Genomic DNA, 19,042 nt, shown 5'->3' with positions numbered 1-19,042 from the left:
AACATTAGAATACGGACAAAACTTACACGGCCTACGAGAGCCTGCTCGATCTGGCCCCTACACGGGAGTCTACGGAAGACTGTCATTCCCATGGAATGACTGACTCTTTCACCTTCTCTTGCGGGGGTGGATGGAATTCCATGATCATTACCACATCAATAGCTGTCTCTTGTAGAAAGGTGAACCTATGAGAAGCAGTTTTAATCCTCAAAGCCTCTCTGGAAATGACAGAGTGGTGATGAGTTTCAAAGATGGGTGATGGGGTAAGGAAACTTATCACACTGTTTATTGGAAACTTCTATGTTTTCACTAGCAAATCAAGACACTTGCTTTCTAGAGCTCGAGAGGGTGCTGTAAGCTGGTTGTGACTGGATGGCACCACTAAACCTGCCGAGTCAGAGCCAGGCCTGCTTTGGAGGTGGCAATAGAAGGGGTACAGCTCCTCGCTTTGAGACTGTCCCCTGAGCATGCCTAGGTTTGTCTAAAATCCACTTCTGCCAGGAGAGCAGTGATTGCTGAAACAGAGACTCATGCTTACGAACGCTCAGCCGCAGCGTGCTTGACAGCTGAATGTTGCTTAGCGCTATGTGACAGGGAGCGAAGGGAAAATCCAAACCCTGTGTCTCTCTGAAGAATCATAAAACTTCTTTGATAAGGTGAAAACAATTTAACTAGGACACGGTCCAGGAAGGGGAGGCAGCCTGTAGTTCTCGCCAGCCTCACCCCATGCCACGTTCCACGAACCTCAATGGCCCTTTTGGTCCCTGCACTTACCCTGTCCTCCCAAATGGGGCCTCACAGACGCTGTTCTGTTCTGCACACCTGCTCTCCCCTCCTCTCTTCACTAGTTAACCTCCCACTTTATAACCCAACCCCAGCTTTGCTTCCTCAGGGACCCCTTCCTCTCCACTCCCTCCACTGTGACACTCCCCATTTTTAGGCAGGTAAAGCACCGTTTGATGACTCGGGACTCACTTAGGCCAGCTGCGATTTATACTCATGTGATTTTTCTGATTAACTTCTTGCCTTCCCAATGCACCATCCACCCTCTGAGAGCAGGGGCAGTGCCTATTCGCTGTGGTCTCCCCAGCACTATGCCAGGGCCTGGCCCACGCAGACGTTTCAGTATATTTGTTCAATGAAAGGATGAATGCTCAGTATGAAATAGCTTTTATTATTATTACTACCAAGTTCCAGGCGCAAAGTTGAAAGGGCACAAATGAAAGTACAACAGACATTTATGTAGAAGAAAGCCTTTTAATGCAATAGCTTAAACACACAGTTCAACAAAATCCATCAGTCAAATTAACTTCAACATATTACAAAGAACTATGATGCCTGGAGAAGGCCACTGTTGGAGCAAAAAGGCAAGATTCTGCCCAGAAAACAAGGACAGTGACCTCCAGGAGGCCTCTCTCCCTATCCCACTTTCGGGAGGAGCAGCCAAAACCACTGGGCTCTTGAAACAGCTTAGGTACCTCCATGCAGAAGGCAGCGACACAGAGTAGAGGACAGAGCCATCCGAGGGTCAGGGCTCTGCCTGCCCAACAAAAGAGGGCCTGGACAAAAGGCACTGGGGCTCAGACACAGGAGACTGTGCCAAGGACAGGGATAGCAACTGCACACGGGGGAGATCGCAGCCCTGGAGAACCAGCTCGACAGGTTGCTTTGGGTCAGGGTTTTCTAGCTTAGCCCCCGCCCCCACCCCCACCCCAGCTCAGGTGTTCAGATGAACTACAGCGAGGTGGGGGCTGGTGGAGCTACAAGGGCAGCACTCAGTCTGGAGCACGCTGGGGGCAGCAACAAAGCCAGCTGCTTTGCTGACGAGGACCTGTCTGTATGATCCGCTATTGGGGGCAGGGGGGTCGGGGACAGGGCTTCGGCTTCACGCTTCAGCCTGGTGGGGACCTTTCTGGTGAAACGAGACGTCTGTTTGACTACACTGAGCTTAATTTGAACAAGCAAAGCCCCTTAAAGGGTGGGAGGCCACTGAGGGGCTGGGGAGGGTGCTTCAGAGCTCACTCCAGGGCATGCTGGGTTTCAGGAGCGGGCACAGAGGCGGCGGCCCCTGGCTTCTCTGGGTCAGGTCAGGCAGAGGTTCCTGCTGTCCTCTCGGGCTCTTAGTTCAGGTTCTGCTTCACTTCCTGCCGCAACTTCTGTGCAGGGCCATTCCTGGGCTCAATTTGTAGGAGGCTGCTGATGTCTGCAAAGCTGGATTTATAGTCCTAACACAAGAGAGGAGAGCATGGGGAAGGCGCCTGGACTGGGGTGGGGACAGCTGCTGAGGCAAGGGACTGTTTTCAAACCCCAGCCTGCAGGCCTCCCCTGAGGCCCCGGGATGAGAAGGAAAGCGGCAGACACCGCCTTGCCTTGACTATACTCGAAGTGCCGCCACTGGCACAAATCTCAGTGGCTTATGCTACTACCTCTGGCCTGGATCTTTTTACCTTGAGTGCCTTGTAGGCTTGAGCTCGCCGGTAAAATGCCTTCACGTTCCTTCCATCCAGCTTGAGGGCTTCCGTGCAATCCTTCACTGCTTCCTTGTACTGCTTCAGGGCCAAATAGCAGAGCGCTCTGATGGGGAGAGACCATTTCAGAACTTTTAGTCACTTGTGGGCCAAGCTGTGAGGCAGCCTGAAGAGTGGTCTCTGATTCGCTGAACGCCTACCCTGGGCTGGTTACTTTCTATCTTCTTTGAGCCTCACAACCACCTTCCCCCCTTGTTAAGATGAAACGCTGGCTCAGAGGGGTAAAGGGACTTGCCCCCAGTACCACCAGTACTGAGGGGCAACCTGATGTTCAAACTCGGGGCGGGGGGGGGGGGGGGGAGGGGGCTCTGCATGACTCCAGATCCTGACCTTGTTTAGTTGTATCACTCTGCACTTCACTCTCCTGTATTGTGCTCTTTCAAGCAAAGAAAGTGTTTCCTGAAACCTTCTCCTTGATGATTAAAAAATTATCTCAAGAAAAAGTAAATACTGAACTCTAATTAATGATATAAGGCTGGCTGGGCACAGTGGCTCACGCCTGTAATCTTAGCACTCTGGGAGGCCGAGGCGGGAGGATTGCTTGAGGTCAGGAGTTCGAGACCAGCCTGAGCAAGAGCAAGATCCCATCTCTCCTAAAAATGGAAAAATTAGCCAGGCGCCATGGTGCGCACCTGTAGTCCCAGCTAGTTGGGAGGCTGAGGCAAGAGGATCACTTGAGCCCAGGAGCATGAGGTTGCAGTGAGCTATGACGATGCCACTGCACTCTATCCTGGGCAATAAGGCAAGACCCTGTCTCAAAAAAAAAAAAAAAAAAATATGATGCTGATATATTAGGAGTGAAATGTAAAGACGTTTGCAATTTACTCTGAAAGACATCAAAGATAATAAGACAGATCAACAGATGGACAGTGATAAAGCAAATGTAACAAAATATTAATCGTAGAATTTAGGAAGTAGGTATATGGGTGTTCAATGTATAGTTCTTTCAACTTTATTTTGAAAATTTTCATAATAAAATGTTGGAAAAAAACAGTCACGTACATCCATACAACAAAATATTCTACATCTGTGGTTGAAAAAAGCATGTGTGATTGTACCTTCCTCATTCAAGTCTAGTCCTTCTCTCCGAAAACAGTCACTAAAAACACAACAGTCAGATGTGTGGGAGCTCATTACGGAAGTTCATCCATTCCACCTCACTGTTTTCAGTGGGTGCCGGGGGCAGCTGGATGTGTCATGATTTATTTTACCAATTTCCTATTGGGGGGTATTTTTCATTGTTTCTAGTTTGTAAATAAATGATGCTGCACTTAATGTCCTTATACAAGGAACTGCTGGGTCAAAAGACATATGCATTTTAAATTTTTACTATTACTGCCCAAATGCTCTCCAAAAAAATTGCACCGTTAAGAACAGTTTTTGACAGAGCCTATTTTCCTACAACTGTACCAACCCTGGGTCTCAAGCTTTAATTTCTACCAATGGAAGAAAATGATATCTCATTGTTTTAATTGCTTTAAATATGGGTAAAGCTGAACATCTTTACGTAGGTCTTTTTATTATTATTTTTAAGGCCAGTCAAGTGCAGTAGTGAGAAGGGGGGAAAGTAGAACAAGGAGTTCAATCTGTAACTGAACAATCAAGTGAGATAACTCACTACCGTCTGACCAGCCAACATAAGGTCTTTTTTAATCTATGGAATCAAATTTCTCTAACTTTTCCTTCAATGATTTCTGTGAGTTACTTTCCTCCACATAAGAAGACTCTTCCCACTGCAAGATAATTAGCCCACATGTTCTTTCAAAACTTAATGGTTTTACTGTTTATATCTGAAACTGTAATCCACTTAGAATTTATTTTAAAATAAGAAGTGGGTGCACCAGGATCTGTGTAAAGGATAAAAAAAAATTAAAAAATAATAATAAAAAAAATAACTGAGGTAGGACTCAGGTTTATTTTTCACTCTTACCCATTTATTGAATCCAACACCATTTATTGAATAATCCCTTTTTTCCCCATACTTTATCATACACTAAATTCTCTTTTGCTGTTCTCATTTTTTCCTGACAAACTCTGGAATCACTATCATGAATTTAAAAATTCTACTAGTCCTTTGTGATTGCACAGGATTTATATCATAAATTAGAGAAAAACCTCCTCCTTGTAGCAATTTGAAGACAGGCACAAATTCTTTGGTGCTCTTCCCATTGAGAGGTGGAGGGGTCTCTGTTCTCTCCCTTTGAATTTAGGTAGGCTGACTGCTCTGACCTGACAGAGGAAGGGACATGATGTGACAGTGTGGCACAGAGACATTTGCATGAAGAACAGTATTTAAACAAAAGAAAACATAGTTCCAAATTTGGTAAAAATCCAGAAAAATGAGTTAATGAAGGTATTAAGCAGCGTAAGGTAATAAGCAGGCCCAAAGAGTGCCCAGAGAAAGAGGAGTTAGAAGATGGTGCCACACAAACACGGAACAAAAAGGCTGTAGGCTTCTTTTTCAAGTGAGCCTGGCAGACTGAGGCACCCCTGGTCCAATGTGCAGTAAAATCATAGGTCCAAAATTCCAAAATCCAACCTTTAAAACTCCAAGTTCTTTCAACTCATTTGGCAAAACCGGAAATGAGTTGACATGAAGCTACTTAGTTTCTTTATCCTACCACATGTGCACATGGCATTTCCATGTTTCACTTGCAGAAATACTAATAACTTACTTCAGTAAGCTGCCCAGACCCTGCTGCCGTGTTATGTAATTCAGCATGTGGACCACATTAGCTCACTAAAATCTGAAACATATTTTATCCCAAGAGTTTGGAATAAGAAACAGTCTGCCTACATTAGACCCAAGGTAGATTGATATTTATTTATTTGTTTGTTTGTTTTGAGACAGGGTCTCTTTCTGTTACCCAGGCTGGAGTGCAGTGGCGTCATCATAGCTCACAGCAACCTCAAACTCCTGGGCTCAAGCGATCCTCCTGCCTCAGCCTCCCGAGTAGCTGGAACTACAGATGTGTACCACCATGCCTGGCTAATTTTTCTATCTTTTGTAGAGGCAGGGTCTTGCTCTTACTCAGGATGGTCTCGAACTCCTGACCTCCCAAAGTGTTAGGATTATAGGTGTGGGCCACCACACCCAGCACAGACCCAAGATTTCTGAACTAGAGAGTGAAATGTGTATGTTGGTAGGGAAGGAGAAACACTTTTTAAATAGATGGTTTATATAATAAATGTTTGGATCAGATATGATTTCTTGATGAATGTTTGAAGCTTCTGAGAGTAAAATTAACAGGAAGATCTCACTGGAGCCAGATTCCAATTCCGGTGCCACTATTTACTGGCTGGGTAAGCTCAGGCAAAGCCCTTCCTTCTCTGAGCCTCAATTTTCTCAACTTTACAACAGAAAGAACACCTACCACCTATACTTCTGAGCACTGCTGCAAAGCAGTGACTCCCGCACAATAAAGGGACAGTACCCTGGCTCCCAGGCGCCGTCAGTGGTCACTGACAGGAGCTCCTGGTACAGGGCCTTCTACAGGCCCACAGGTCTAACCCTTCCGGCTGGACTACACCCCTCCTTCCTGCTCCCAGGGCAGGCAATAGTTATCCCACAGCATGGCTTCTGGGCCAGTGCTCTTAGACAGAAATGGTGCCAAAACTTCTAACATGAGGGTTTGAAGAAACCATGGGGTGGGGAGCAGGGTACAGGGTGAAGAGACCAAGAGAATTGTGTTTAGGTTTTGTCTGCACAGCAAGCACACTGCTTTTACTTATACTGTACGCTTAGGAAAATTCTGGGGAGAGGGGCTAACAAAGCCCAGGCTACCCTTTGGCATCCCCTAGCTCTACCCTTCAAGAGAGTGAATGCCACTGGCAACGCCCAGCTCACAGTGTGAATGCATGCTTTGAGCTGGAACATGCTGACTAAATGCTAGGGAGGAAGAGCCCACCAGAGCCCAGGAGAAGACTGTGGAACACAACACCCAATGTCCTAAAGCAGCGGTGAAGAAGATACCTGTTGCTGTATGTCGCAGATTCCCGGTTACTAAACAAGAGGCTTTCACTGTACTTCTCAACAGCTTTCTTATGGTTTCCCTTCTTTACAAGCTCATTGCCTTCTTCCTTCAGAACTCTGGCTCTCTCCGCATCCCCTGCAAAAGGCACTAGATACAAATTCAGAAGAGGAAAAAAACACGGAGCAGGTACCCAACTGAGATCGATGAGATCTCTTCAGCATCACCTCTCCCTCAGAGATCTCCTACACTGTTGTAAATTATCCTTCCTGATTAATGATTCCCCCCACCCAGTTAATGGCTTCTGGAAAGTTAAACAGTTTTTCATTCCAAGAGGTTGGGGACTTGTGATATAAACATATTTATTCACATATATAATAACATATACATGATAAAAAGCAACCCAAATGGCCCTGTCACTGCCACCTGGTAGGTGGAAGATCTTGTGTGACCAACCTAACTTTTGGAGCTCAAATTCCTCACCACTACAACGGGGCAATACTTATTCCACACGTGGCTATTTTTAGGGTCAAATCTGAGAATACATGAGAAAGGAAACTTAAAGCAGGAGAATAAGTAAGTAAATATTAATAAACAGGAATCTGGTAAAGAAAGGGCGTAGCTTCTGGGCTTTCAGAAAAGGGCAGAAGAGCCCACTATTTCTCAACTCCGTTTCGGTCTGAGTCTGTGACTGCCCTTCCTCACCTAACGCATGCAGCTCTGCTCCAGCCTTCAGGGAGAGAGAGGAGAGAGAACAAGGTGAAACCCAAGCTGCTCAACCTGGCTTTCACGCCCTTCACTGCTTGGCCCCAATTAAATGTTCCAGCCTCAGCTCCGTATCACTTGCTTTTTTAATTTTTAAAAACTATCTTTATAAAAGACTGAATATTTATGACCCAGGGTAAGGTTATAGGAATAAAACTAACACCCTGAAGTCATCTCCCAGCTTAAGAAAGAGAACATTACTAGGACCTTTGAAGTCCTGGGGGCCCCTTCTCAATTCAATCCATCCCGGAAGGAAACTATTATCCCCAATTCTATTAATATGCTTCTTCCCTTATTTTTTTTTAAGTTTACATATGGTAGTACCCATAAATCATTTGTTATTTGTTTTTGAACTTCATATCAAAGAATAAATAAGTCTACATATTCTTTTATGGCCTGCTTTTTCTTTTTATTCTCAACATTATCTTCCTGAGACTCATCTGTGTTGATGCATATACCTGTAGTTCATTCATTTTCATTGCTGCAATACCACAATTGATTTCTCCATTCTCCTATTTACAGAGATTTGCGTTATCTCTAGTTTTGTTTTTTTGCTAGTACACATTCTACCATGAGCATTCCTGTACACATCTCCATGTGCACATATGCACATGTTTCTCTAGAAATATTAGGTTATTAAGTATGGAATGTCTGATTTCCTTAAGTACTAAGTTTGCAGCTGGTATCTCTGACATTTCACTTTGACACTTCTTTTTTTATTTTTTTTAATTATAAAGGTACATCATCATTCTTTCAAATGCACATTTTGGCTTGTGATTATCTTTCAAATTTTTTTTTTTTAGAGCAACTTTTGTGAAACCATGGATAAGTCAAAAATTTGTGTTATTTTTCAATATAAGTTCTGTCGTGGAACCAATGCAGTGCAAACAGCTCAAAATATCAACGAAAAGTTTGGGAAGGATATGGCTCATGAATGCACAGTACATTGAAAGTTAGAGAAGCTCCATTCTGGTGATTTTAATCTTGAAAATGAGCCATGTGGGTGACTTGAGACCAAGGTGGATAATGATGAGCTGAAAGCTGCAGTGGAAGCAAATCCACCCCAACCTATGAGTGAATTAGTAACAAGGTTTGACGTTACTATTCCAACAATATTGGACCACTTGAAACAAATGGGCAAGGTAAAGAAGCTGGATAGATGGGTACCACATGAATTAAACAAGCATCAGAAGAGAAATTGTCTTGAAGCTTGCCTTTCTTTGCTGCATGACATAAAGGTGAGCTATTTCTACACTGTATTGTTATGTGTGATGAAAAATGGATTCTTTGTGACAATCACAAGTGTTTGGCACAATGCTTAGATAAAGATGAAGTGTCAAAACACAGTCCAAAGTGGAATGTTTGTCAAAAAAAGCTAATGGTGTCTGTCTGGTAGTCCAGTGCTGGTATTAATATTATCCATTACAGCTTAATGAAACCTGGTCAGTCGATTACAGCAGATGTCTACTGTAACCAATTGAACAAAATGATGAGGATGCTTGAGATTAAGCAGCTGAGATTGGTCAACAGAGGCAGGCCAATCCTCTTGCAAGACCATGTGTCACAAAAGACAATGCTGCTCAAACTACAGAAGCTGGACTTGGAAATTCTCTGTCATCCACCATAATCACCAGTCCTTGAACCAACTGACTCTCACTTCTTCCAGGCTTTGGACCACTTCTTGCAAGGAAAAATATTCAATTCTCAACAAGCTGTGAAAAATGCCTTTCACGATTTCATTGCCATTCGCTCTCCAAGCTTCTTTGCTGCTCACATTAAGCAAGCTACCATTAAGATGGCAAAACTGTGTGGACAGTTTAGACACATAACTTTGATTAACTGTACTGTTTCTTGTTTGAGATATAATCAACTAAACTTTTGATTAGAAATCCAACATTTAGTATTTAATGATCTAATAGCTCAGTGGGCTGCAGTTATGTACAGCTTCTTCAGCCTCACGTGGGCCCTGCAAGACACTGCTCACTAGTCACACTGACTCCCACTGTTCACCGTGCACTTTCATTCTCCACCTCTCTCCACTGTCTCTGCCAAGAATTCTCCCTTCTCTCTTGCCACCTGATGACCTCATTCTTCAAGATATATCTCAAGCACCACCTCCTCTGAGATCCTTTCCTTGACTCCTCAAACACTTAAGTCAGTTCCTGTTTTGAACTCCCCAAACACTAAAGAAAGACTCTAAAGCACACGTTGCCCCTCTTTGCATTTTAAGATACTGTTTACAAGTCTCAGTCCCTCATTAGACCAAGAGTTTCAACTGCCCCTGTCCTGTCTGTGTCACACTGCTTAGCACAGGGCCTGGAACACATGACTCAGTGACTCTGAAAGAACAAAATCAATGACAGGTGCACTGAAAAAGTCTAGTTCATTGGCACTCCATATCTTCATTCTAGGAAGAGTGGGGAACACTTACCAGGCTCCCACAAACCGGAGTGAAAGCTACCCATGACCAGATAGGATCCTGCCCTTCCCTAACACCTAAAGATCACTCACACACAGCAGGGCTCCAGCCCTGACCCCTCTGCACTTCTTTAGCCTCAATTCTCAGTGTACTGGGCTGGGGCAATTCCCTGGAACATTAAAAGAGCCTCCTTGACACACCCTGCCTGACAAGTGCCTTACAGCTGTGGGGTAGGTTTTATCATCACCCTCACTGTAGAGTTGAAGAGACAATCTCTAAGACGTTAAGACATCTTCGTTTTCTTTTGTTTTTTACTTTGTTTCCAAGATTATTTTTAGAACTGAGCTAAATGAGGCCAGTTTCTACAGGACTACTCTAAAGAAAGTAGCTATCGGGAGGTTGCAAGACCCTCTGGGCAGGGAGTCACAGCTCACCTCTGCTCTTTGTAGTTGTGGTTTCTTTGGATATGTTTTTAGCTGTCTCTTTGTGCTTCTGGAAAGGCGAGGAATTCCACCTCTTCTGAGCTGAAAGAGGCACCAAGGGGATAGAGGGCAGCTTCTGGCGCCACTCAGGCCCAAGGGAGTCCATAAGAGCTCTGGTCATTCTGGAAAGGAAGGCAGCATTGCAGAGACCTTTCCAGCTGGGTCAAGAAGGTGTTCCTCCTTGCACACAGCCAGGGGAGGTAGGCGAGTTATCGTCTTCCCCCTGGTCTGAACCATCTCCTTATATCCGCCAACGCTGCAGCACGGGAACAGGAGTCTGTGCCCAAAACGCCTTCTCAGCTCAGCCACTGAGCTTGGTCATACTAAGTTACCTTTAAAGTGGGGATCTGCTGCTTAAGGTACTTAAACTTGCACCCGCAAAACTACACATTCTCCAAGAAAGGATCTTATGTTCTCATTGTTTCAAATTTTCTCAATGAATCTAGTACAAAGTCATGTAAGCACCTGAAGTCTGTTTAATAAGAGACTTTTTAACAAATGCAAATCTTGTCACGTTGTTCTCAAATCTTACCACCCTTCAGGGGTTCCCATTTCCCTCGGCTAACATGGCCTGTGAGATCTGGTCTCCCCCCTCCTCTCACCCTTTGTCCTGTCCCTCTTGATGCTTATGTTCAAGCCTTCACACGTGCTTTTTCCTCTACCCAGAACAATTTCTTCCACTTCAGAAAAAGACTGCCACCTCCTAAGCCCAGCTAACTCCTTATTCTTTAGATCTCAGCTTAAAATGCCGCTCAGGGACCATGTCCACTTTGTTAACTGATCCCCAGCATCTAGCATATCACCTGGCAACCACCAAGGCTCAATAAGTATATGTTGAATGAGTGAATAAAGCCAACTGTATACTTCTGCTCCTACAAGCATGCTCCTATGTTAAAAGAATGAAAACCACACAGACAGATCCCATCACACATTCATGGTCTCCGACTAGCCTGTTTTCCTGGTAGGCCCAACTATTTCAAACCTCTACTCTCCTCAAACCTGTTCCCTAATCCTCCTCCTTTTTCAGAGCAAACATCCTTATAACCCAAATACAAACCTACCTGCCTGGGTGCCCAAACCTTCCTATTTCCCTCCTGTGGCAATAGAAGAGACGACAGGGCCAATCCTTCAACTTAACCTCTGGGTCCCACCTCCTCCTGCCTCTCCCAGGGACCACACCCAGGCAGCACCTCCCTCTCCTGCATCTTTGTCCTTTCTCTACTGACTCCAACTATCAGCATTTAAGTCCCTTTAACTCTTTCTTTACTTAACAAAACCTCCTGGACACCTCTCTGCTATTCCAGCCACACTACCCTGCCTCTCTTCACAGCCTGACTTCTTTTTTTTTTTTTTTTTTTGAGACAAGGTCTCCCTCTGTTGCCCGGGCTATACTGAGTGCTGTGGCGTCAGCCTAGCTCACAGCAACCTCAAACTCCTGGGCTTAAGCGATCCTCCTGCCTCAGCCTCCCGAGTAGCTGGGACTACAGGCATGTGCCACCATGCCTGGCTAATTTTTTCTATATATATGTTTTTAGTTGGCCAGATAATTTCTTTCTATTTTTAGTAGAGACGGGGTCTCACTCTTGCTCAGGCTGGTCTCGAACTCCTGACCTCGAGCGATCCACCAGCCTCGGCCTCCCAGAGTGCTAGGATTACAGGCGTGAGCCACCACACCCGGCCTAGCCTGGCTTCTGGAACTCACTGAACTGCTTCCATCAGAACCACCAGTGACTTCACCGCTAAACCTGTCATTCGCTTACGCTCACTGGAGCACATGACACTGATGATGTCTCCATCCTTCCTGAAATATGTCTTCCCATGGGACATTAAATGCCCAAATCTCCTCCCACCTCTCCACCTGCTGTTCCTCTGTAAGGCCCTCAAATGCTGGAGTTTCTCAAAGCTCTGTCCTGTTCCTGACACACCTGCTGCGGTGTTCTTTTTCTCCCTAGCCTCAATCCACCTCTATGCTGATGACCTTCAAATCTGCATGTCTGCCCTCTATTTTTCTCCTCTGCTACCAACCCATGTGAATACCCAACTGCCTGCCTTTCATCTCTCGTCTCATGTCCCATGGTTACCTCTGACTCAACACGTCAACCACCTGGATATCTTCTATTCCTCCCTTCTCACCATTCCCCAACCACAAAGCCTGTTGATATATTTCCTAAATGTCCTCTGAATTGGTCCCAGGTCCTCTCCCCACTATCTCCCCCTCTCCCATGGATTGCTGCCGGGCCCCTTCCTATTCTCTCCATATCATCCCTCACCATGGTAGCCAACGAGTTTTTCTCTAAAATACAAATTTAAATTTGTTTCTCTAAAACAAATTTGCTCACCTTGTTCCACTGCTAGGACCTGTCCATAATGCCTCACTTGCTCAGGATTAAGTCCAAGCCCCAGAACACCCAGACCCAGCCTCACCAACCCATCCGCAGCTGAGCTCCCCGCCTGCAGCGCCGTGTGAAATGGCCTTCTTACAACTCCTGTGATCCATCACACTTGCTCCCCTTGCACCCACTGCCCTTGTCCTTGCCGGCCCCTCACCCCAGATTTCTATTTCTCTCTCAGTCTAAGCTCACCTCCTCTGAAAAGCTCTCTCTGGCCTCCCCCTCTTTCTCCCTGCTGGTGAGGTACCTCCTTTCTGCCCCTGGAGCTCCCTATGCTCCTCCTACCACGGCATGCTTCACACTGTACTGTGCTTGCTGATTACCGACTGGTGTTTTCCAGAGACCAGGAGCTCCACAAGGGCAGGAAGAGGTACGTCTCAGTAATCAGCCCAGGGCTTCATGTAAAGTCTGACACACACTGGCAGATTTTGTTGAATAATAGAAATTAAAAGGAGGCAAAAAGAAAATAAAGGATGCTGGCAAACAAGTCAAGCCAGAAATGAAGCATTAAAAACATACCATGAAGTCCTATTAAGGATTTGCTATTAATAGTAGCGTGGTGTTTGGCTTTCTAGCAGCACATGCAAAGAGGTGACACATGATCAGTTATACAAATGATGGTACCCAAGATATAAAAACAAATAACTACCTGGAAACCAGACAGCAATTTCACCTGAGGCACTTCATGGAGGGGTCATGGTACAATACACTAAACCATGTTCACAAACAACATCCTTCCAGGCTTGTGTCTAGCTGCTGGGGCTGTGTCTTAGTCTCCCAATTACAGTTAGCTCTCTGAAGACAAGTGGGGTCTGTATCTCTTTTCATTTTGGTATCCCCCACTTAATCTGGCTCAATACCTTAGAGAGAGCTCAATAAATATTACTGTGTGAATGAAATTCACACAGCTAGGCAGAATCAACCAATCAGTCAATCTCAGTAATTCTGACTCCTTAAATACCTACTAAATACAACAGCAGATTCTCCTCCCATGCTTTCCCTCACGTGCTCATTAGGAGTTTTCTAAGTCTAGCCAAAGGGATCCCCCTAGAACTGCACTCCCCAACCTGCCAGGCCGTGGACCAGTACTTCTCTGTGGCCTATTAGGAACCAGGCTGCACAGCACGAGGTGAGCGGTGGGTGAGTGAACAAAGCTTCATTTATTTACAGCTGCTCCCCATCATCCACACCACCACTGCCTGAGCTCCGCCTCCCCCACAAACCCCCACTGACCCCCGTCAGTGGAAAAACCGTCTTCCATGAAATCAATTTCTGGTGCCAAAAAGGCTGGGGACTGCTGCCCTAGAAGACAACCAAAGCAATGGCCCAGAGCCAATTAAGGAGGCTAGGGAGTTTCCATGGAGACTGCCTGCAGTGAATTGGGCTCACCTGTTGATGCCTTCCAGGGCTGATGTCACATTATCATCAATCTGCATCACAGTCTTATAGTCAACATAGGCCAGGTGGTACTTCTCTAGAGCCTCATAGGCAGACGCTCGCCGAAGCAGGGGCTTAATGCCGAAGGGAACCAAGGCCAGTGCTCTAGAACAGGAGGCAAAAATGTCATCTGGCTGTTGAGCCACCAGGGTTTTGGTGTAGTTTCTTCCAGATAGTCATCTGTAGCCCTCAGTGTACAGGAGGTAATTTCTGGCTGAGAGACACTGGTAAAAATGCCAAACCTCACAACAGGGACTTTCCAACTTATACTGAAATGAAGAGGGGAAAGCGAGCAGAGAACCACTAATATCGTGAAACTTATTTGCATATGTATCAGCTTTCAGTTTCGATCCCCCCAGAATCAAGAACAAGTGCCTCATGGTTTTCATGCTACTAAGTCTTTAGAGTTGTGGCCCAGTGGGAATAACAAATAGGCTTTGGAGTCAGGTGGGGTGGTGTCTGAATTCCACCTCTGCCACTAATCATGTGACCCAGGCAAATCACTTTTCTGCCCGAATCCTCAGCAACTTAGTTCTGGCCTGGGAAGCATGGTAAACTTACCCCACAGATTGGCCATTAGCACTCAAAGAAGGAAATCTAGCATGGGGCCTGAGACAAACTAATTTAGCACAGGCTCCGCGAGCATGCTCACATCCCTCCTCCCCTCCCGTCTATCACCAAGGCACGAATCTAAAGCAACGTCACAGAATATCAGATCTGGGAACATATTTAGGGCATATGCTAGTTTAGCAATGATAAAAGAAGACAATGTTAGACTGACTTGAAGACGAAAGGTATGAAAAATTGTTCATTGTCCTCTACTACTGATGATTGATGAATATGGTTTTTTCCTTTCTCTTTGTAACCTCTATCCCTCCTTCTTTCCTTCCCTCCCTCCCTTCCCCTCACACACACCCATCTCAGAAAAACACCTCGGTAAGCCAGTCACTGGTCTGCAACTCTACCTCATCCCCAGGTTCCAAATCTCACAAAGACTTTAAGATCTACCTCTAACTGCTCACCCAACTCCTTACTCAGCAGCAAAGCCAAGACTCCAAAGACACAAGTCAGGGGCCACAAGGACCAAGTAGAGCCTCCCATTCTCAGTGACTTGGTGACATTTTCTAATCTTTGTCACAGATATAACTGGTAGGATCCTTCCAAAGAATAAGCCAGGTAAACCCAGCCTCCTCTTCCGAGACTTCAGGCATCTCAAAGTTACCCTTGGCCACTTACGAAGTGCAATCTTTGATGCAGTCTCTGCAGTTTCCATCCTTCAAGTGGCATGCTGCTCGGTTGGAATAGAGAACGCTTTCCTCTTCCGGGTCTGAAGGACCTGCCCAGGTGGAGGCAGAGAGCGCAAGAAGATCGTCAGGTTAGGAAATGGATGCCTCAGGACACTGGAAAACATTTTACACCTGGAGCTCTCTAGGCTCCGGGGAAAGGCAGCAGAGATGACTGTAACCTGATCAGGCTTGTTGGCCTGCTTGGCTGGCATATTTGTCACTCTTACATGAGAGTGAGGACATCAAGCTTTCTGCCCTTCACAGGGAACCACACGTTTATCTCCACATTCATTCATTCCAGCACCGAACTTGGTACCAGGCAAAAGATAAACATGAAATAGCTGGCTCCTGCCTCCCCAAAATCCATGCTGTAACCACCTGGGGGTGTGTGTATGCGTGTTAATTTTTCTACAAAAAGCATGAAAACCCGACAAAGAACCTAAATAAAAAAACAATATGATAAATGGATTGACCAAGAGTTGTAGGGACATGAGAGACGGAGACTAATTCTACCTGGTCAAGTCAGAGAGGACTTTGCCAGGGAAGTGGTAACTGAGCTGGCTCTGACAGGACTACGGAAAACTTAATCAGAGAAGTACTCATGCTACCCAAAAGGGAGGAGGATTATTAGACATTTCTCTAAAGGCAGTCCTTACTCTCAGGAATCGCAGACGCCCACGTCCTTCATTGTAGATCTTCATTTTTAAAGATAATTTTCAACCATTTCATACCCACCAGTGTAGGCCATAATTTAAGAAAGAATTGAAAACAAGCTCTTTGAAACATGTAGAAAACCACGTCTCAGTATCCACCATATGTTACTATATTTGTTTCCAACCTTTTTGGTATGGCTGAAGTTCCACTCATCCCCCTCCTTTTCTCTGTGCTCTCTTCCCAGACCCCCAGAGGCCAGCAAAATCCTGAAGCTGATGTGTAACATTCTCAAACATGTTTGTCTACCTTTATTACATGTATATATTCACAGGTAAGATAAAGTATCGTTTCAGGTCTATTAAAGCATTTCCTAAGTGGTATCATATTGCTTATCCTTCTGCAACTTGTTTTTTCACTAAGTATGTTACCATGTTGCTATCTGAAATCTTTCATTCAATACCGACAATAACAAGCTTTTTCTTCTCCCCTTATTTTGCCAGTCCCTGAGACAGAAAGTAGAGACAAGCAAAATACATTCTTGCTCTAAAAAAGCAAGTACAAGTACGCAAAACCTGTAATCTATCTTAAGTCACAAGAGCATGGTTACTCAGAAACAGCAGTGGTGTGGTGGAAAGGGCATCAATCCAGCCTGCCAACCTGCACAAGTCACTCAACCCCTCTGACGGTACGCGCTCACCTACCGCATGAGGGTATCACTTCACAGACTTGCTGGAAGGGCTCATTATGTTAGGTTGCTCCCTGTGCTCCCTTCAAGATCAAGAAAACTGATCAGCAAAATCAAGAGACTTGCCCACAAATTATCTAGAAAACTAGTAGCAGCAGCAGAACCAAACTCTGGTCTCTGCTAAATCTAGACACCAGGCCAGCTCTTATAAGGACCCAAAATAGACCCATACAAAAGCAGAAGCTTCTCCAGGCCAGCTGGGGTGGGATGAAGGAAAAAGGCAGAAACATCAATACCTCAGATTCCTCAGCAACTTCATCAAGTGATGCTGACATGAGGAGGTGGGCCTAAAGAGGAGTTTTCTAGAAAAGAAGATGGGGGCAAAAGAGTGGCTTAAAACTGCAAAAAGTTCAAACAAAAAAGAATGGAATTTGGAGAAGATCTGGGGAGAAGTCTAGTAAAATGATTAAAAATTTGGACTTACAATAGCAAATCCTGGCTCTGACATGTCTTCATTGTGTAACCCTGAGTTGGGCAATTTAACTCTTCTGGACTCATCTGTAAGTGTCTTATCCATAGGGTTATAATGAAGATAAAAACATAATGTCTAGAATGTCTAGCACACAGTAAAGCACTCAACAAATGCTAGCCAAGAACATGAAAAAGGGGAGGAAGGCAAAGAGAAATAGGTACTAAACACTGACTTACAGAAAATAGGACCCAAGGCCCCTCTCCAAAGTTAAGGCTTTATCCAATGGGGGCTCCTGGATAAGACACTTTGGAGACGAGGCTTAGGGCAAAGGTGTGTGGTTGGTTGAAGTGAGCTGGAGACTGGGGGAACTGGTAAGAATATGCTGCTCCTCTGTTTAAAACTCTCCAGTAGCTTCCTACCCAAGCATAAAACCCACGCTCCTTGGCAGGGTTTAAAACACCTACACAGCAAGGGTTTGCCTACTGACCTCATGTCTTACTAGTCCCTCCGCTAGTTCAGTATGCCTTGACTCCTGGAATACACCATGCTTATTCTGCCTGGGGGGCTTTCTGATTGCAGTTCACTCCAACTGGAATGCTCAGACCCAACACTTCCTACGCTTGGCTTCTTCCCATCATTCAGACATTATCCTCAAACATCACTTCTTTCTTCAGAGAAGTTGTCCTTGAGGTCCCACTCTAAAAGAGCTCCGCAGTCAACCCTGTCACATGGCTTATCTGTCTTCTTCATAGCCCCAATTATCCCACAGGTCTTGTTTACTTATTTACTACCTTAGGATCCACCCCCACCCCTTTCGCCCAACCAGAAGGCGCGATCTTCCAGAGAAAGACCGTCTGTCTTGTTATACAGGCAGTATATACCAGGTGCTGAACAAATGCTAATTTAATTGAAAATGAATAGCTAGGCGGAAGGAGGGTTAGAGCTATATCCTCAGGATCAGAATGAGATTGGAATAATTAAGGATGGAGGCCAACAGGGCAGTTCAAAAGCAGGTGGAAAGAAAGGGCCAAGGAAGTTTCCGGTAGGATGCTGAAGGCGGGAAGGGGCGGGAAGGGTGGCTCGGTGGGCCGCGAGGGTGGGAGGCCCAGGAAGGCAGGGGCAGAGCGAGGCCCGGGTGGTGCCGGTGGGGGACTGGAGGAAGCGGGGCTGGGGCAGAGACGGGGGCGGGGTCGTACCTCGCGCCTGCAGCGCTCGCAGCGCGCGGCCGTAGAGCGCGGAGGCCTCGGCGTACTGGCCGTTGCGGAAGCTCTCATTGCCGGCGGCGCGGAGCGCCTGCACAGACTCTGGGAATTTGGGGGCCATCCCGGGGCCGGGCCGGCGAGTGGGGGCGCCTGCGTTATCCGCCCGGAGTCGTGCGGAACAGCGTCCCGGCGGAAGCCCCGGCAGCGAGCCCTCGGATGCGACCACTAACCTGACCGCGAGGGGGCGGGGCGGAGCGCGGCGGGGGCGGGGCCTGGCGGACGGGAGCCCCCTGGCGCTCGACCCTCTGCGCGTGCTCACTCTGGAACTTGCGCTCCCTCAGCGCAGTGGAGCTGCGCTGGGCGCCGTGGGGTGCTGGGGCGCTGTGGGGGTCGCCGGGAGGGAGGTCGAGGCCCTGCTCTCATAAAGCTTACGTTCTGGTGGGGCCTGACAGACGATTAGCTCCTGAGCAAATTTCATGTGATTAGTGCTGTACGTAAAACAAAGCAGGATAATACAATGGAAACAAATTTAACTGTAATAACCAAAACTGGAAAATGATTCCTGTTTTAAACCACTTGGCTTCGGGGGGTAGTTTGTTACACAGTGATAGCTAACTGATACACCTAACTAACTTCTAGCAATTTTTTGTATCTTTACCATGGCCCAATTCAATCTGGCTCTGGCTACATCTCCGACCTCATCTTCTGCTTTTCTCTTTCTTATTCACTCTGCTGCAAACATGCACACTTT

The 19,042-nt window shown here is 46.1% G+C and overlaps 1 protein-coding gene across 2 annotated transcripts; it reads right to left on the bottom strand.

Moving 5' to 3' along the window:
• Nucleotides 1–1,243: 1,243 nt before the first annotated feature.
• TOMM34 (translocase of outer mitochondrial membrane 34) lies at nt 1,244–18,540 on the bottom strand. 2 transcript variants are annotated; one of them, XM_045529150.1, is made up of 7 exons: nt 18,286–18,540; nt 15,229–15,328; nt 13,945–14,097; nt 10,118–10,287; nt 6,502–6,649; nt 2,448–2,574; nt 1,244–2,225 (listed from the first exon to the last, which is right to left on the bottom strand). In XM_045529150.1, the coding sequence occupies exons 1-7, from the start codon at nt 18,410–18,412 to the stop codon at nt 2,121–2,123; spliced, it is 930 nt and encodes a 309-aa protein (XP_045385106.1). In that variant the 5' UTR covers nt 18,413–18,540; the 3' UTR covers nt 1,244–2,120. The 2 variants fall into 2 exon arrangements, with proteins under 2 accessions (XP_045385106.1, XP_045385107.1); XM_045529151.1 differs by having other exon boundaries at nt 6,502–6,637.
• Nucleotides 18,541–19,042: the final 502 nt, after the last annotated feature.

This window comes from Lemur catta, chromosome 17 (assembly GCF_020740605.2).
Source record: "Lemur catta isolate mLemCat1 chromosome 17, mLemCat1.pri, whole genome shotgun sequence".
NCBI lineage: Eukaryota > Metazoa > Chordata > Mammalia > Primates > Lemuridae > Lemur > Lemur catta.
Note: the sequence above shows the minus strand (reverse complement) of the source record. Positions and strands in the feature narration are given on the sequence as shown.